Genomic DNA, 18440 nt, shown 5'->3' on the forward strand with positions numbered 1-18440 from the left:
CTGCAAATGTGTAATTAATGTTGCCTGGAACATCATAGTCAGAGCTTACAATGCTCAAAATCTGGTTTAAATACTAGATGTGGGTAAAGCACAAATAGTCCCATTGTGTAACTTTGTGCTTAACCCTTGTGCTACAGATAAATTAAAGTGTGCATTTCCTGAACTTTTAACAGTTATATTCAGAATTTAATTAAAATACTTTATGATCAATGTCTACAAATGAACTTGACATCAAAATGTAGTTAATAAATCAAATTTTAGTATTATACAAGTTTTAAGTTCTTAATTTTATAAGGATATATTTTTAAAAATTCTCTCTCTTCTAGTGTGAAATTTGTAACATGTTCTCTAGGTCTTCCCTCTTTAATCTGTTTGTCACCCCTCTCTAAAGTACAGATTTTGACATAAATTACTTGTTATTATAAAGATATTACTAAAGCAATGTCTAATTTTTATACCCTTCAATCTTTATTTATGGAGAATTAAACTAGCAAGTCGAACTCACTTGCCATGCTCACCTGTCGTATCCTTTTTCAAAAATTGCCAATAATGATCTCTGACATTTTATATTATATATATAATTTATAACAAACAAAAAAGTATAGTTTTAATCTATCAAATGGCATATTATATTACATTGATTTCAGTACAGAGTATTGTGTATTTAATCTTCAGTTTGAAAGTTTCTCTTCCAGTAGCCACATTGAAAAGCTTATGGGATTATTTTAAGGCTCTTATGCAATAGTTAGAAAGGCAATTAAGTTATAATTTTGCTTTGTATGTTAGTATTATGTGTTCTTAGGTGTATTGTTTAAGTAAGTAAATGTTATTTAATGTACAAGGTCTTTTGTAAAAAAAAATAGTAGCCTTAAATTATATTGGCAAACGACAACAACAACAAAAAATCAAAGGTAAGAACTACATTTTTTGTAACTAAAATATAAAAATTAGAAATATATTAGTTTAGTATAAATACTTAAAAAATCTGATTTTTTTTTGTGTACAAAAGACTTCTAATGTTTACTGAAAGTTTGCTAAATTTTGTGAATGTACATATACTGTATTAAAAGCTAAAGTATGGAAACCAATGGTTACTTTGGGTTAACAAGGTCAGTGTAATCCACTGATGCCATATGAAAAGAATTAAAAAAACTAATCAACCAGTGTGGCAGCTTCATTGTTATTATTGGTCTTCCTTGCACAGCATCTTACATAAATGAGTCTTTTATACACAGCCACCGACACATTTCCCATCATCCAACGTAAAGGATGATTTTCATCATTGAACTGTTCGTTATACAATCTTTTGACAATCCAGACGTGTTGGAGTAGAACCATATTTAGTTGTTCTTCAGTCTAATCTAAATAATAGTATTTGTGCCATTATTTAGATGATTAGGTATCAGCTGCAACACAATGCTTGCAAGTTACCGTGTTTGGAGGCTTTTATTGTAATGCTTTTGGACTTTCAAAGGTGACCTGATTAAGTAACATTCTGACCTTGAACCTCAAATCTAGGTTTGCATAACAAACTTTGTTATAGTTTAATTCAAATTTTATGTGGACAAATTCATGAAAAAGATGCATATATGCACAGGTATGTGTTAATGTTCAGGGATTGTGATGGTAGGATAAATAGACATATAACCGCATGTAGAAACAAGTGGATAATGAAGGAATGGCTCAATAATAGTTTGTGTAACTGAACATTAGCTGCTGTATGAGTGGGTGTTGGTGAATGAATAGTAAGAAATGGAGCAAAAATAGCAGACAAGACCAAAAGTTTGATGGAATGAATTAAGTATATCAGTGTATGTATGAGAATGTTGGTAAGAAATTTTTTGACTTGATGAACCTACTGTAGCTGAATTGGAGAATTGGTAGTCATATGCTTCCACAAACCCAAAAATAAGATTTGTATACACAAGTTAGAAAAAAATATTTATTTTTGGAAGATGATATATTTTGAGAAAGGGAATCAAGAATGCAAAGTAATCAATATGTATGACATGCACACTATTCATATTGTTTTTACTGCAGTAAATATAGATGCACACAAGATTTCCAAAACACATTCACACTGGTAGTGGATCCTTCCCTACAGAATTTGTATGAGAATGTTATTAATCTTGTATGCACAAGTGTGGGTCAAAGTGAACATGTTTCAAATTTTAGCAGAGTGCCATTCAACATGGTATTATGTGTGCAATGTCAGTTAACCTTATTTTACCTTACATTGTTGGTTTAGCAACAGTTCATGGTAGAGGAAAATAAATACCAGGTACAATATTCAGAAACAGTGAAAAAAAACTAGGTATGCATTTTGGAGGTTATGCAATTACGATGTGGCAACTGTATAATGGACAAAAGTATTTTTTATTCTTCACATGAAGATCACCTTGCACTCCAGTTTGTTAGAGTCCAAGTCATACAATTGATTTTCTGTGTACAAAAGACTTGTAGATTTTATTAAAAACACATTTCATGTATATACACATAGCAAATTTGGAATTGTAGTCACCATTCCTTTATTAATATAGGGCCAGTCCAATAGACAAACCCTATGCACATTTGGTTAAAAACTCATTGGAGTGTAAGGAAGCTTTATGATGGAAGGAATCAAGGAAGAAAAGTGAGACTGCTTGTTTTCTATTGACAAAAGTGATTTTAACAAAACAATTGGTTTTACCAGTAGTCTTAAGAGGAGATAAGTTATGAGGTGGGAGAACAACATCACATAAATAAAAGAAATTAAAGTGTGTTACCTAAGAATATGCTGTGAAGACTATAAGGAGTTCAAAAGATTATGGCAGAAGCTCATTGACTGGGAAAAAGGAAGAAGTAGAATGTGGTCTTCTTTGGAAGAGGGAAGAACAAGAATGCAATTATTGATAAGGAGTCAAGCAGAAGTAAATAGTCATGGTCTTCTTGAGAAGAGAGAAGAACAAAAATAACACTTGCACAAAGACATTGAGGATAGGTTTAAGAAAAAATGCTGGATGAGGAACTACCAGATCTTAATAGGGTTGTCAGAAAACCAACATAATCTTGGAATGAACTCTTCAAATGTGACAATACCTAAAGAAAATACCTGTGAAAAGTGGGCTTACTACTATAATAAGCATATAAAGCAAATTTTCTGTTTATAGAACTTTACTTTCTGAGAAATTATTCTTGTAACAAAACTAACCATAAAGGAAATTTTTTGTAACTACATTTTCAGGTTTCTTTCTAGAATCTTCAAATATATGCTTTTGATTTCCAAATGTACTGCTTAACTTTATTACAGTTTGATGAAAAACTTTAAATTATTATTATTATTATTACATATCAAAAAGCTTCGATGACGAGGAACCCACTTTGAAACTAATAATAGTTGGAGACGGCTTGAATGGGTAACAAAGAAAAATTTTAATATAAGTTTAAGATAACAGCAAATGTACAGTCAAAAAGCTGTGATTACGTTTAGTTTAGGAACTTTAATTATGGTCTGTGGAGATAATCCATACATAGCACAAAAACTAATTGGAATTTCTGATATTGTATATGTCAGAAGACAAAATTGTTATAATACCAATGAACCTTCCATTTATTATCATACAAATAAGGTATGTGATGATTAATCATCTGAACTGAAAGTAAATTATTGGTTATTCAGCTGGTTGTATATATAATAGTCTTACAGTCTTGTTTCAGTTTGAAGTGAATAAAATGATCTACATTGCTCATAAACTATGGCTACATTAAAGAAGTCATTTTATATGTTTTATTTTTTTGTGTTGAGAATCATTAAGTGAAGGGAAGCAAGCTAATTCAACAGGCTATTGTAAATTGTCTACAAATGATTGAAAGTGTCTTTTAGCGGAATGTGGAAAGACTCCCAAATGAATGACACAGGTACTGGGATCCTTGGACAAGGCAGATTATCACTTGAAATGCATGTTCTCATCCATACCAGAGTTTTATGTCAGTGTGTACATGGTTAGAAACAGACTTTATAAGGCTATTTCTAAACATGTAAGATACTCACTTGATGTGCAGTCCACTAACATTAAGACTCAAAACGGATCTCCTACAGTGTGCCACAAACAAGTTCAATGGACTGATATTTCAAGCATCATTCCAGTGAGAAATGATTATGTGCTAAATAAATAGCATACACACATTTGGAGAGAAACTGGTACAGTATTTAACCCTATATTGAAAAGATTATTAAAAGTTATTTTAAAAAGGGGGAATAGGGATCGTCAAAAAATTACAGGAACAAGATAGGTGGCTTAAAGTGAAAATGCAATTGCAAGAAAAGTAAACAAACAAGCCTAAGGTTTGAGAGATAGTGTTGACATTATTTCCATAAGCTTCAAATTTTTGACTCTCCTAAATACTACAGCTTTTAGACTTGTAGCAAAAATAAAGATTTAAGTTGTGCTAAATATTCAGGGAGGGTTATAATAAAAAAATACTGTTCCTACATATTTACTTCTGTTTTAAGTACTGGTATTGTATGTTCTGGTTTTGCTGGGACAGTTTTTTCTTTGTTAGTTTGTTGCAGTGTCTGGAGAAAAGTTCTTGGTACACACAAAACATCCGAGTTTTATGATAAAGATATGAAACTGTCAGTCACATCAAATCATGAATATAATATGCCTACTTGACTTGCTCATTGTTATAATATGTACTCTCTTGCCTCCAAACTCTCAAAAGTTGTCTGTGTTGAGAGAAATTCAGGTTTGTGCTGGTCTGAACAGAGAAATAGTTAAGGCAATGCTCATCTTCAAAATATTTACACTCGTGTACTGAATTTTATGACTATTTAATGGGGAGAAAAGTAACTAATACATTCGTTCTTCACAAAAATGTCTTAAAAAGATTCAAAGTAATGCTAAAACCTAAAATTGGTATGTTTGAAAATTTTATGGGTTCTTGTGTAAATCCAGGTATGAAGTAGCCTATTTTAAGATAAAAATAATAATTAAAGATTTCTTAGATGTATTATTTGACTGTTTTTGCTCATTTGTGTCTTATCACCAAAAAAGTACTTGAAATTATTTCTAAAACAGTGCTAATGTTAATATATTTGGAAATATTGTGGAACAGTTCAATAAATTTGAAGTAAATCAAATCAAATTTAAATAATTTCAAATACGTAATAACCATTTTTAAATTTGGAGCAAGAGCTGAACTGTCCTAGTTTTCCCATTTCAAAATCTGGTCACCCTAATTTGAAGTAATGATTAGAAGTGATACTTTATCAGGCTGTGGTGTTCGATTTTGAAAGTTTCATACAAATAATTATAAATCATAATTGAATTTAATTGTCAACTTCTGAGAAAGATTTTTTATAATTTTTTAATCACAAAAGAAACCAGTTTCATTGCCTGCTGTGTAGAAGTAATAATAATCCTTATCGAGTTATGTTTTTAAGATATGTTTGTATGACTGAGTATATTGATGTTTGATGCATGTATTTTCTGTACATGAAAGTGAACAAAACCAGTGGTTTTTACCAGTTGTCTGAGAAAAGATAAATAATGAATTAATGAGGTAAGGGAAAAAGAATAATGAGGAGAAAGGTCACAAGGGAGAAAATCATGCTCAAAATTAGAAACTGGTGTGCAGCAGATGTTTCAATGAGTGGTCAATTACTTATCTTTAAAAAAGCATACTGATTTTATGGGGTTGTCTTCTAAACATATCAGTATATAGTTGTTGTCAAGCAAAGGTGTAATGATATGGAATTGGACATTAAAAATATATATATAAAACTTGGTAAGTTTTGGGTTTTTTTCTCATGCTAATTTCATTTTGCAAAGATATTTTCTATACAAGTCCATCCTCTAAGATGGCATTTCTCAACCTTTTTAGTAACATGGCCCACCTAAACTTCTAAGAAATTTCCTACAATGCACTGCAGAAAATTGTAGAAGTATAACGTATGGCAATGTTGTTGTATAGTTGCTACGTTATATTGGGTAAACAACTGTGGTTTTGCCAAGGAAGCTATTACAAATTTCACATTCTAAATTATTTAAGTTTTACGTTATGGCCTCTGAAATTAATTAGTTTTATTATAGAGAAACTAAAGTATTGTACCAATCAAATTTTTTTGAATGTATTAGTATGTCTTGGATAATCAATAAAATATTTGTGCATACACAGCGTAGTATACTCTGGCATAAGTTTTCCTGCAAAACAGTCACTTGAAGCCTACTAACTGGAGATTCTTAAGATATTATCAAAGAAAAAGCATTACACAAGATGTATGACACAATGATATTTAACAAAACAATAAAAGGACAAATATAGTTACAAAACAACAGCAAAACAATTTTTTTCTGCTGAACAAGGTACACAAAAATGTGAATGGAGAGCAAGTCTCCAACTATATTTAGGCCATGTGACCATAGAAAAAGGGTCATCATTGAAAACTTTTTTTTTTTGTCACTGGCATCATCAGGATGAATGTACTGCAGCAGCTATGCCAACTTTACCTGTGTATCAGGTGAATTGCATTTCAGTGAAATCTGTCTAGTGCTGTTTTATTGAGAAACAAAGTTCCAGTGTTTTTCTGAAATTACAGATGATTAGCAATTTAGCCTCTCACTAGAATGATTATTGTAGCAACATGTGAAGTGGAGCTGAATTGCTAATATTGCTTTTGATGCACGAAGCTCAAAAGCAAATATTTGATTACCAACACATCTGAGGTTGCTAGTTTAAGACTACAATAGCAATCTAAATTCAACACAGCATCAAACTCTTGGTGGTTAAGTACACCAGTTTGTTTGTGAGACCAAACAGCCAGTTTGGTAGAACTACAGTAACTCACCATCATACAGAAATAGGCAGTATAAGAATGATTAAAGAACCACTGTGCTTCCCTAGATTACTAGGGATATAGCCAGCTTGGAGATACTGCAGGTGTCAAAGGATGGAATTACAGTTTATCTAGAGTGTGTGATTTTTAGGAAGAAGGATGCATGAACAGATTGTGTGTTGATTTATGCAAGGTGAATGCCATTACATGCATTTATTTCTTTCCACTAGTGCAAACAGATTAATATCTGTACACATTGCAAGGTGCCCACTAATTTAACCCTGGACTTGGCCTTCTAGGACTGGCAAACAGAATTGGATGACAGGTACTCGAGGTGGTTTATTGAAGATTAGTCATGACGTTCAGTTTGTTTTATGCTAAAACAACTTTCAAGAGACTGAAGGACCTTACTCTGGAAGGGCTGCAATAGGAGAGATGTCCAATTTATGTGTGTGTCATGACTTAGCATTTGGCCAAATTGTTGAGTCTACTTCTGTGAGTCTGTCCATGATTCTTCAAAGGATAAGAACGGCTGGATTAAACAAGAAATCTAGGAAATGTCACACAAATATACAACTTCTTAATCATATCGTGGGTAGAGAAGGAATCTTAACAGACCCTGTCTTTGTGTATGTATGTGTGTATGTATATATATATATATATATAGACTGCATGTGCCTGCAGTAGATTCCTTAATCTTCTCTGGCTGTGCAATAGTTTTCTTGTATGGTAAGAAGTGCTCTTTCTGGGGCTTTTGAGGTTGAGTTTTGGGAAAGCAGTATCTGCTTTTAAAAGCTGCAAGTATATGGCTCACACATGCTATCACTCATTCATCCCCCTCCTACATTTGCAACCACAATGCCCTGATTTCACCAGCATCTGTATTTAACAAGAAACTCACAATTCTGTCATGGATATGACAGCACAGGAACTTCTACCAAAAGCATTCTTCAAGGATACAAGTGTGTTCATGCTCTCTTTGAGCCATATAAAATGCCCATCAACTACAGTGAAAGTTAACTCAACCTTAAAAGCCCCAGAAAGAGTACTTCTTACCATACAAGAAAGCTATTGGATAGCCAGAGAAGATTAAGAAATCTACTGCAGGCACATGCAGTCTATGTATAAAAGCAATTACAGATGCCATGTTGCATCAGTTTCATTTAAGACCCAGACATGGATCTCTGCCTGTGTTGCAGCTAGTAGTCTCCTGAGGTGATGAATTTTCCAGGCTACATGATGCAAGAATTGAAGGTTACCATGAGATCAGTTGCACTAAAGCTAATGTTTGGTAATAGTTCTACTGGCTGTGTTTAAATCATGATCTCAGGTGCTTTTCCCAGCATTGCACACCACTTGTATAGCCCAGATGAAAAACCAACTTAGGCCAGTTAAACTCCAGCAAAGAATTATTGGTTTATCTTTCCAGAAAATAGCCCTGGATATTGACAGTCCCCTTCTCGATACCACTGCTGGTTATGTGTTAGCAAAGTAATCGACAGCATGTTCTTGCATCTATGAAGAGATTCACATGGATCAGAAACTAATTTCAGTAGTCAGTTATTCCCTGAGTTCTGCACAGTGTTGGGGTGGTGAAAATGTGTACTTCATGTTATCACCTACAATTGTGATGGTCTTGCAGAATAGATGATACAGACTGTCAAGTTTTGTTGATAAGTTTGTTAATCCTGATTGGAATAAACACTTACCATATGTTGTGATATGTTAAATTGTGTGATTTCCACTTCTCATGGCTTGGGTGATTGTTTGGCCAAGAAGCTCTTGATATCTGAACCAATGAGTGGCTTGGTCCAATAAAATACGTTAACAGTATTTTGTGTGGAAGCTGGAAACATACCTGTTTAGCAGTGTATGTGTGCAAGGTTTTGCATACATATATGAAATGTTCATAGTCATTTATAGGTGTTGTAAAACACAAAATGAATCAACCATACACAGAATAGAATTTTAAGGCATCAAGTTATGAAATTAACTGGGGGTGTTTCATGAACTGGAACAAGCACCATATTATGTGTGCCAAATTCTAGTGGGACCATCAAGTCTCATCCCAGTGAGACATTCCTGGATTTATGCTATGAATGAAAGTCATTAAAGTAGGATGGTTGCTCCACTATGCATGAACAATGACCCCATCTGCATCCATAATGGCATTGGGCATTCTTGCCAAGGCATCAACCTCTAGCATTGGCACTAGGGATTTAACATTACAATAGCAACTTCTTTCAAGGTTCCAGAGAAGTTGGAGCTCCCCACCAAAGTAAAAGAACAACTTTTGCTGAGGTAGACAGAAGTTCCAAAAAAAACGTTTCTACCAATAGTAAGTAGCCATGTGAATGAAGTTCTGGTCATTGTACAACTACAAGGAGGACCATCTGCTACAGCACAGAGAGCTTCCAGTGCAGTTAAAGGAAGTGAATTTTCACCAAGAGGATCTGATCAAAAACTTGTAAGGCTCTTGAAAGAGCCAAAGGTCATTGTTCTGACACTAAGGATGGGACACGGAATATAGCCTATCAATAGATAGACACAGCAGAAAGGATACTTTTTTGTTAAATAAAGGGCCTAACATAGCCAGGTGGTTAAGGCACTTGACTCGAATCCCCTTACCACCAAACATGCTTGCCCTTTCAGCCATGGGGGCATTATAAGTGACAGTCAATCCCACTATTTGTTGGTAAAAGAGTAGCCCAAGAGCTGACGGTAGGGGGAGGGGTGATGACTAGCTGACTTCTCTTTAGTCTTGCACCGCTAAACTAGGGAAGGCTAGTGCAGGTAGCCCTTATGTAGCTTTGTGCGAAATTCAACATGAACAAACATTAAATAAACATAAAGTGAAGGATACAGAATTACTATTTAGTGGATCTACTCTTTGCATTAAGGCAAACATGATTGTACATTGTATTCATCTGAATTCTAGGCCTTTGGGAACATGTTTGAGAATTGTGATTTGGTTGGCTGTCACTTCCACCTTTATGATTGTCCACATGCCCAAGTGGCACTCTCACCTTGCCCAGAAAAAGCTGAAGTGACTGCCACACCCTTTGGCACAAACTTTCTGTTGTGCTTTCCTAAGCCAGTGGCCATGCCTGAGTTTTACTACTCTCATTTTCCAGAGTCAAAGTGACAGTAGCTACTCCTTGCTGCTGATTACCCTGTACCTTCTGTGCAGACATTTCAAATGGAGAGATCTATCTTGTTCTTTGGTAAGATAAGAGTAATACATTTGGAAATGCTACTATAGTCCACAACCATAACATACACTCTGGTGAACTTTAGGAACAATATCTTGTTGGAGGCATTGGCTGCATTTGCTGTGATATAAATATCTAGACAGAGTCTTTATAGTCCTGCTTGTTCACTGAGACCTGGCTCATCTGTATCACAACATTAAGAGTTATCAGCTCTTATTTTGCTCTTGGATGGGCCTAAGTTTAAAAGGAGGCATCTGCTTGAGCAAGGTGGATTTTACTGGAAGGCATAATGATAGCTACTGCTGTTTTTCTTCTTTCCTACAATTTATCAGAGGTAACCACCTCATCACATCAGTAACTGTCTCCATTATTATACAAATACCTCATAGCCTAAGTGGTGCTTCATGGCATCACATGGCTGTCCCTCGGCAAATTTGTCAACAAGTATGTTTTCACAATCATCTGATGCCATTCATGATTGACTTTCTCATGCAAACAATACAGTTCATTTGTGAAGGCACCCAAATTCTTGGAAGTACTCCTTCCAGCCTTGAATTTGGACAGATAAAAAGCACTGTCTTCCATTGGGTCAAATTATGGTTGAAGCTTGGCTATAGCTGTATCCCAGTCTCCAAGTTGTGCTTTAGTCAGGTTCTCAATGGCTGGACCATCTAGACTCAGGGCCTCTGAGACCATCAGAATCAGCCACAGATATCTTCTCTGGTGAGCTTAAGGTGTATCCCAGGCTGCCATCAAGTAAGTATGCTCTGGGAGTCCCACATTCTGCTGTGTGTTGGCTTCTCACCTTGTATTCACAGAATGATAAGATACTGGTAGCATATAATATGTGATTGCTGCTGAAACCCAAGTCACTCGTAAGTTGTGGTTGCTTCAAGAATGTCTTTCTTTCACAAGAAAGGCCTCTGCTGCTATATACTTTGTCATCCTTATCCAAGAGTGCCAACTGTCTTGTCTTCCAATAATGCAGCTGTTGGTGGTTATTATCCATCAATGACTTCTAGCTTGTGACCGTATTTGGTGACTAGTTGGATCTCTTCACTTGAAAGGTTACCCTGGCTTGTACCTGATTATCCTCACCTTTAACTGCCTGCTGGTGATACAACTTCTGTTGATAATGTTCATCCACTAATAGCACCTTGCTTCAGATTCGTAGTGGAGCTAGGTGGCCCTACTGCCCCACTGATTGTCTGTCTTTTACTTGAGTACCAGTTGTCTCTTTTGCTGGTGAAATAGCTTCTGCATTCAGCAGCAGCATGAGATATCTGGTTCTCTGCTCTCTATGGTGTCCCCACCACACAGGCTCTCAACTGCTCCACTGTTTGCCTGTTTTCTTAGTCAGTGCCCATTACCTCACCTGCTAGCAAAACAGCTTATTTTGTGTCTGAGACTTAACCTTGGGGGAGAAGTTTTCCCCTCTCTTGTGTTTACCAGATAGTGTTCATTCCCTTTCCTGTGATCACAGCTGTAGTGTTATGACCATCAGGAACCTATCTAGCATAAGCTAAAATTCCAGGATCCAGGGGAGGACTTCTCTATGATCTAATCAAGACTATTTAAGCTCTGCTTCTAAGTCTGTCTTTTCTTGTGTATTGTACATCCAACAGAAAAAGCTATTTTTGCATGAACACATTCTCTGGATACTCACTGGAAGGCTGAAGAGTCTGGCTGTACACCCACTCAGAAAGAGCAAAACTTCCAGAACAGTGATATCCTTGGTCACAGCACCAAAATTTCTCCTTCTCTACTACTCTTTGGTTTACTCCAGCACACACATTTCCCATAGAAAGCCTGCTAAAAAGAGGCTTGTATTGTATCATGCTGCAGAATATGGGTTCATGTTGCTGAACTTGGGCTGAGTTCATTAGCAAAGAAGGAGCTAATACACAGGATGTATAGCACAACAATCTTTATTTAACAAATCCCAGTTAAAGAAAAACATTACACAGTCACAAAAAAAGGGCATATGCTTTTTATGAGTGTGTTGAACTGGTAAAAGAAGTGTGAAAAAATACAGTTCAGTTTTAGTCCATAAAGTAAGATAAATGCTGAGATTTAACAATCTAACAATAACACTGTAACTGCCCAAAATCTGAAACAATGTAAAAACTGGTAACTAACTACAAGTCCTGGTTTTAAGTACTAAAATAGAATGATACAAACACAGCCAAGTAGTTGCTCATGCCAAATTTTTTGCATGTGACATAGCTATATTCATTCCAGCACAAAAGCACGGAGATCATGGGCAATTAGCATATTAACCAAAAGAAAATACAAATGTCTATCTCAAAACATCACAAGTGAAATCACAGCTGTTTGGTCGAGCTGGAGCACCAATCTACTTCATCTCTGTTATTTTGCTGCAGAAGTTTTGGAGTTAGCAGGTAATGCTGTCCATGTTAACAAGAAGGCTAGAATCATTCCTCATCACTTGTTATTTGTAATGAGGAAGAACTCAAGTTGCTCTTGGAGATATTCTACCAAACATCTAGGCTGTCTTACTGCCCAAGAAGACCAAGATGAAGTAAGTCAATAGTTATCGAAAAAGTTTTCTTAATGGCCAATTAGCTGTGTCTTGTGTCCCAGAGCTGTTTATATGAGCAATTCTGCAAACAAAGTGAAGTGAAAGAAAAACAGAAATTTTGAAAAATGTATAAAGCAAAAACATGGTACTGCACTGTACAACAACCTCATAAAGTTTTTTCTAGCTATATTACTGGCTATATTCATTTTCCTTTGCTTGGCTTCCATCTACAGGTTCAGCTAACAAATACTTGAGGATTTTAAAAATGATTCAATATGTTAAAAACGTGCTGTCCAGCCTATTAATTATTACCTTTGAATTACACTAGACCAGTGTTTATCAACCTTTTTGTTTTGCTCAAAACACCCCTACACATAGTCTATAATTTCCACAGCACCCCTTATGTTTTATAGCCTAGCTGACGGTGTAGCTGAGGGGTGGGGACATAGAGATAATAATATTTTGCTCAAATCTCACATCACCCAGTTGAGAAACACCACACTAGACTGTAATGCTATGTTTGTGTGCAATAAACCAATGTTTTTAATGGTTTTTGCCATTATTGGACCTCCTCTTTTTTTGGGGGGGGGGAGGTGGGATTGGGCTAAGGAGTACCAAAGTATGAAATGTAGTTTGATATGAAACTTCATAATTTCCTATCTTGCAACATGAAGGTTTTTTGGGTTTTTTTTGCCAGTCATAAATTTCCAATTATTACTTTTCCACATTAACTTTGATATCTTCAACTTTAATGGTTTTCAAGCAGAATGTGTGCTTTAATTTTATTCTAGCGGTTTTCATCTCATGTTTATGTAGTAACATTGTGTTAGTAAAGTCACTACTAAGCTAGAGCATATGTTTCAACAACAAGTGATTTATGTGCATCAGAAAACTGCAAAGGTACATTTGATCTTAGACTTGTAGTACAAGGTACAAGCAAAGAAAAAGCTGGCAGCAGTTGCTGTCAGCCATTTGCCTTCAATTTGGTCAGCAGATAAAATAGAAAAGAAATTTTGACTGCATATTTAATAAAAAAAATAGTTCTGTATTTTTTATCTTTACAAGGACTAATGTCTACAGACTTTTTGTTTTAATTATCACTAAAAGACAGGAAATGTATAATTACTTGGTCAAGATTTTGTAAATGTATACTTTCAACCTACAAGAGTGCAGTAACTGTAAAATACTTTGTCGTGCTGTAATGATTCATGTTAAATTTTGAAATTTATTTCGGTCTCCAAAGCACAATATCCCTTCACCCATAAGCTTACTTCATACCATTTATAATATCCTGAATTATAAATGTGTCAAAACTTGTCAAGGTATTAGTTACTTGGTGTGACCGCATGTTTTGGGCCTGTAAAAAAAAGAATGGAACAGAAGAAATGACAGAAAAGTGTAATGAAATATGAAGATGAATTGCAAATTAGAATATGGAACAGTAAGTCATTGTCATGCAATTCTGTAGCATTTTTGAAAGTCCCTTTGCTAGTACAGTGTGCAGTGGAAATGGTAACTGAACATTAAAAGTGAAACAAATATACCTTATTATTAAATTGGGGTTCAAAAACATTACAGATTGTTCAATATTATTTCTAGTAATAATTCTGTACATGTTAAAGCTCAAGCATATTTTGATGTCCAAAAATTCACTCCTAATATATATAAGATTTATTGAGTTTTACTTCTATTATGGTATCACTGTATGTCAAATATTTGTATCATCCTTTAAATCTCCAGAGAGAGAACTGTAAAACAACCATTTGTAGTATATTAAGGTTTAACTTGATCTGTTGAATCTTCACTTCCAAAATTTATAGATATGCAAATAGTAATCAATGCAATGATTTGAACAGTCACTACTTACTCATGTGCTTTCTAAACACTACTAAAATGATCAGTGAACTTTGCTAAGTAGGTGATGCCCAGATGGTAAAAAAAGTAATAAGTTCAGCAAAGATTTTTTATTATGTAAAATACAAAAATGTGCAATATTTTCACAATGATAATCAAAGTAAGAATTTTAGTTGTACATATTTTTCATTTTATGATGAAATGTATAGGCTGATATTTTTGTCAAGTTTAAAACACCTACAGTAATGAAAAATATCTGCTGTTCAACAAACAGAAATTTGTTCTCTACCATGAACAATGGACTAATTGACTGGCTGGTTGACAAACCATTGTGAGTTTTAAGAACCTGTAGGAGTTGTGCTGTAGTTATCAAAAGTTTTATTTCGTAATTTGTGTTGTGATTGAAATATTTTTAGCGTACAGAAGTGACCTTTTGATTTCAACATTTTATTATTCTTGTAGGTCGATTAAAAAAAATGTCTAGTAAGATGGTCAAATTTGAAATGATTTTTTATTTGTGTTCATTAGTTAAGTCTTATTGTTAGAAAGTATTTGTTTTGTGAAAAAATACACAAGAAAAATGTATTAAGTCAGACTCAGTATGCAAAGTTTTTGACATCTGTTAACAACCAGTTTACTTTAAAAGTTTAGCTTATTCACAGTCTTTTGTAAATGATAAATAGATAAGTGAATAAGTTAATGATGATCCTGAAGTGGATATGCTAATATACTTACATGGGAAAACTAAACATGTCAGTTTTTATTTTATCAATGTTTAGGTGCCTGTTTAGCTCACCACCATCAGGGTTAACAACAGCTGCTCAATTGTTTCAAACCTGACAAAACAACATCTAAATACTTTGTAATAGTTCAAACTGTGTGAAACAATACTACAGTACTTTATCTGTTTCAATTTTAAACAGTTTTGTCACAGATGCACTGAGTAATACAACTAACTGTGTGCCTTAACATTTTGAGGTGGTGTAGATATTTAAAAAAATTATATGCAAGTTATTATTATTATTAATGGGTGTATTTAAGTATAAGAGAGAAAACCTGGTTAATTTCAGATTCAAAATGCATTGCTTATAATTTAGTGCATTAATAATGTTGCTATATTTGAGTATAAGGCTATTTTTCAATTATTTAATAACAACATTTAAAACCTTCAGGGTATGCATATCAATGCATGCTTAGTATCTATGACAATCTGAATATTTATAAATTATGGTGAATAATAATCTTGAAGAGCCACCCAGTAGTATTGTGTGTAATATTAAACTAGAATGAAAATTCGTAAAAAACAAGGTTTCATTCCATTCATAAATGTAGTCTAAATTACTTTATTATATCTAGTATTCACCTGCTTCAGGAGTTGTCACCAGGTTTATTAAACAAAATTATACAGTGTAATTATAAAAGTTTGAATGAACAATGCTATGTTTTGAGTCAAGTTGATACTGTTGAAAGATCCAATTCTTATAAAAAATAATTATAACTGTATGCTTATGTTGTTCATCAAGTCTAATGCTGATTCCTGTAGTGGCTCAAAAACTAGACTTGATAGAATTAATTTGGATTGCATATATGCATATGATTAAAATCCATTTTTTTCTTTTTATTTAACAAGTACTCTCTGACTCAGTGGCAGCATAAATGTAAGGACACTCTGTAGGAACAATATTTGGCAATTAGTCTTTTTTTCATGAACATCTACAGTAATATGCATTATCTTATGAGGAATCCAGAGGTGTACACCAATCTATAATTGGATAATATTCATAGAAGGTAGATTGATTTTTGTATGTAGAGTTAGGTGATTTTTTTTCACCCAAATTCAGACAGTGGTTCTGGAATTGTTATAGTACATTATCTATGGAACACTTGCCATTCCTATACTTTTTGTGAAAACCTGTGAGGAAATGCTCAGGCAACAAGCCAGAATCTTTGAGTGTTTGCTCTTGTCGAAATGGAAATGAGGTTGGATTCAAATCCAACCTGCAAATATAAAGTAACAAAATGGCTAAGGTGTTACAAGTGTAGCAGGAATGGACGGAATCATGATGGCACATCAATTGTTCAAAAAGTTAGCAATAAGTGAGGTCAGAGAAGCTTTGGCAGAGATGCTCTGATGGCTTGCCCTCAAATGGGGATGAGAGCAGACAAAGAAGAACAATTCAAGATCAGATGTGGAATGAAGAATAAAGAGATTTTTTTAGTGAAATGCAAGAATATTAACGAGATAAGTACTAAAATAATGGCAAAATAACATGGCCATGGTGTGCTGGTGGCCCACTTTGGAAGGATAAAAACACCTTAATGACCACTCAGATAAAAGAAAGCATAGAAAAATTATCCCTAGATCATGCCTAACACAGCCATGTACCTCACTCTTGGGTTTTATGATCTGGAGGAATATCCCATTACTTACATAATAGTCATATTTTATGTCCTTGAGTCAGAGATTGCTTGTCAAGAATTTTCCTTAAAATAATATTAATACTTAGAAAATTGACATCATAAAACTAAGGAATGTACATGCTTTTATAGACTACATTTTGTATAGACATTGTTGAGCAGAACAGCTATTCAACATTTTGTACATCATTAGAACTGAAGGTGGTGAAATATATGGTCACTATAATGTTGGTAAAATAATATCACAAAAAGGTCTCTGCAAGACTTTCATATACCATGAAGTCATAATTAGCTTCAGCTAGCAAGCATAATGTGTACCATTTGGCAAGTAATTGTAACAGTCACACATAAATAGAGCATAAGAACATCATTAATAGAAGTAATTGTTTCATATATATGTATTCATATAGGTTTTTTTAAGAAGTGATAAGCCCAGGCTTATTGTTTTTTGCTCACCAAAATTCATAATTTCTAAATTAGAGAAAACAGCATAAAATTAGAGTAACAGCTATGGTAAATGATGACATTGGTCAAAATCGAGTCACAAATATTTACCACAGAAGCATGAAACGGTATAAGCAAAAAAATTTAAAACTATGTAAATGTAACAAAAGCTGAAAGTAAAAAACATTATTTGAAAGTTACTGTCCTGTGATAACATTGTGCTTACACAATAATTTATAATATACTACTTTTGGTGTTTCTAAATTGATCTAATTGACAATGATCAACCAGTTTGGATATATTTGCAGTTATAACAGTCTCAAGTAACCATTTAATGTGCATGAAACATATCCCTCTTAATAAAAAGTTTTCGTACGCCCCTACCCAAGTAACATTCTCTAGGAGTATTGAATTGTAATTAATATAACGTTCTTTGGTATGGCAACAGCCCCATGCATCAACAGGGGTACCATGATAAACCTAAATAACATAATTTTGTGTCACCTTTAAGATACTGTGTACTTCAGATTGTCCAAGCTCAAAAAGAATTTTATTTCTATCTAATGTGTGCAAGGTGCTATCATAAAATTTTCACTTTATTGTTAGATAAAATCAGCATTTCTTAAGCATGTACATAAATTTGTTCTGTTGTTTGTTCTTTTTGCCAGGTCTTTAAAATACTGAAACCATGAGACTTCAGTATGCAACAGACAAATAATGAAGTTTGCATATGAAGGGCAGTAAAGGTTAGTAGAATTGTAGTGTAGTTATGACTTCAAAAGTGTTATCGTTATAATACATAAAATGAAATATTTAAACTCATCCAAAAGATCAAACAATGCAAAAGTTACAGTCTGCACTTTCTCACAAAATAATGGGGCAGTGTGACCTAGTAATTAATGCACGGGATTGTGGATCCAAAGATCCATAATTTGCATCCTTTTGTTGCAAAGTTGCACAACATTGACAGTCAAATCCCACTATTTGATTAGAGTAGCCCCAGAATTGGCATGGGGGTGCTTTGACTAGCTGTTTTTCCAATTAGTCACTCAGTTCAAGATTATAGACTTCTATTACAGATAGCTTATGTGCACCTTTGTTCAGATATTCAACACAAACAAATTACTAAATAACCTTTATTTTTATCTGTTTG

General features: G+C 34.1%; 1 protein-coding gene across 1 annotated transcript in view; it reads left to right on the forward strand.

The window, feature by feature from the left end:
• Nucleotides 1-18036, forward strand: part of LOC106478038 (stress protein DDR48-like) — a 51162-nt gene extending 33126 nt beyond the window's left edge. Inside the window, exon 7 of the mRNA XM_022381553.1 lies at nt 17956-18036. Coding sequence (XP_022237261.1) covers nt 17956-17963 — 8 coding nt within the window. The 3' untranslated portion in view covers nt 17964-18036. The remainder of the gene's footprint in view (nt 1-17955) is intronic.
• Nucleotides 18037-18440: the final 404 nt, after the last annotated feature.

This window comes from Limulus polyphemus, unplaced genomic scaffold, assembly GCF_000517525.1.
Source record: "Limulus polyphemus unplaced genomic scaffold, Limulus_polyphemus-2.1.2 Scaffold174, whole genome shotgun sequence".
In the NCBI taxonomy this organism is placed as follows: Eukaryota; Metazoa; Arthropoda; class Merostomata; order Xiphosura; family Limulidae; genus Limulus; species Limulus polyphemus.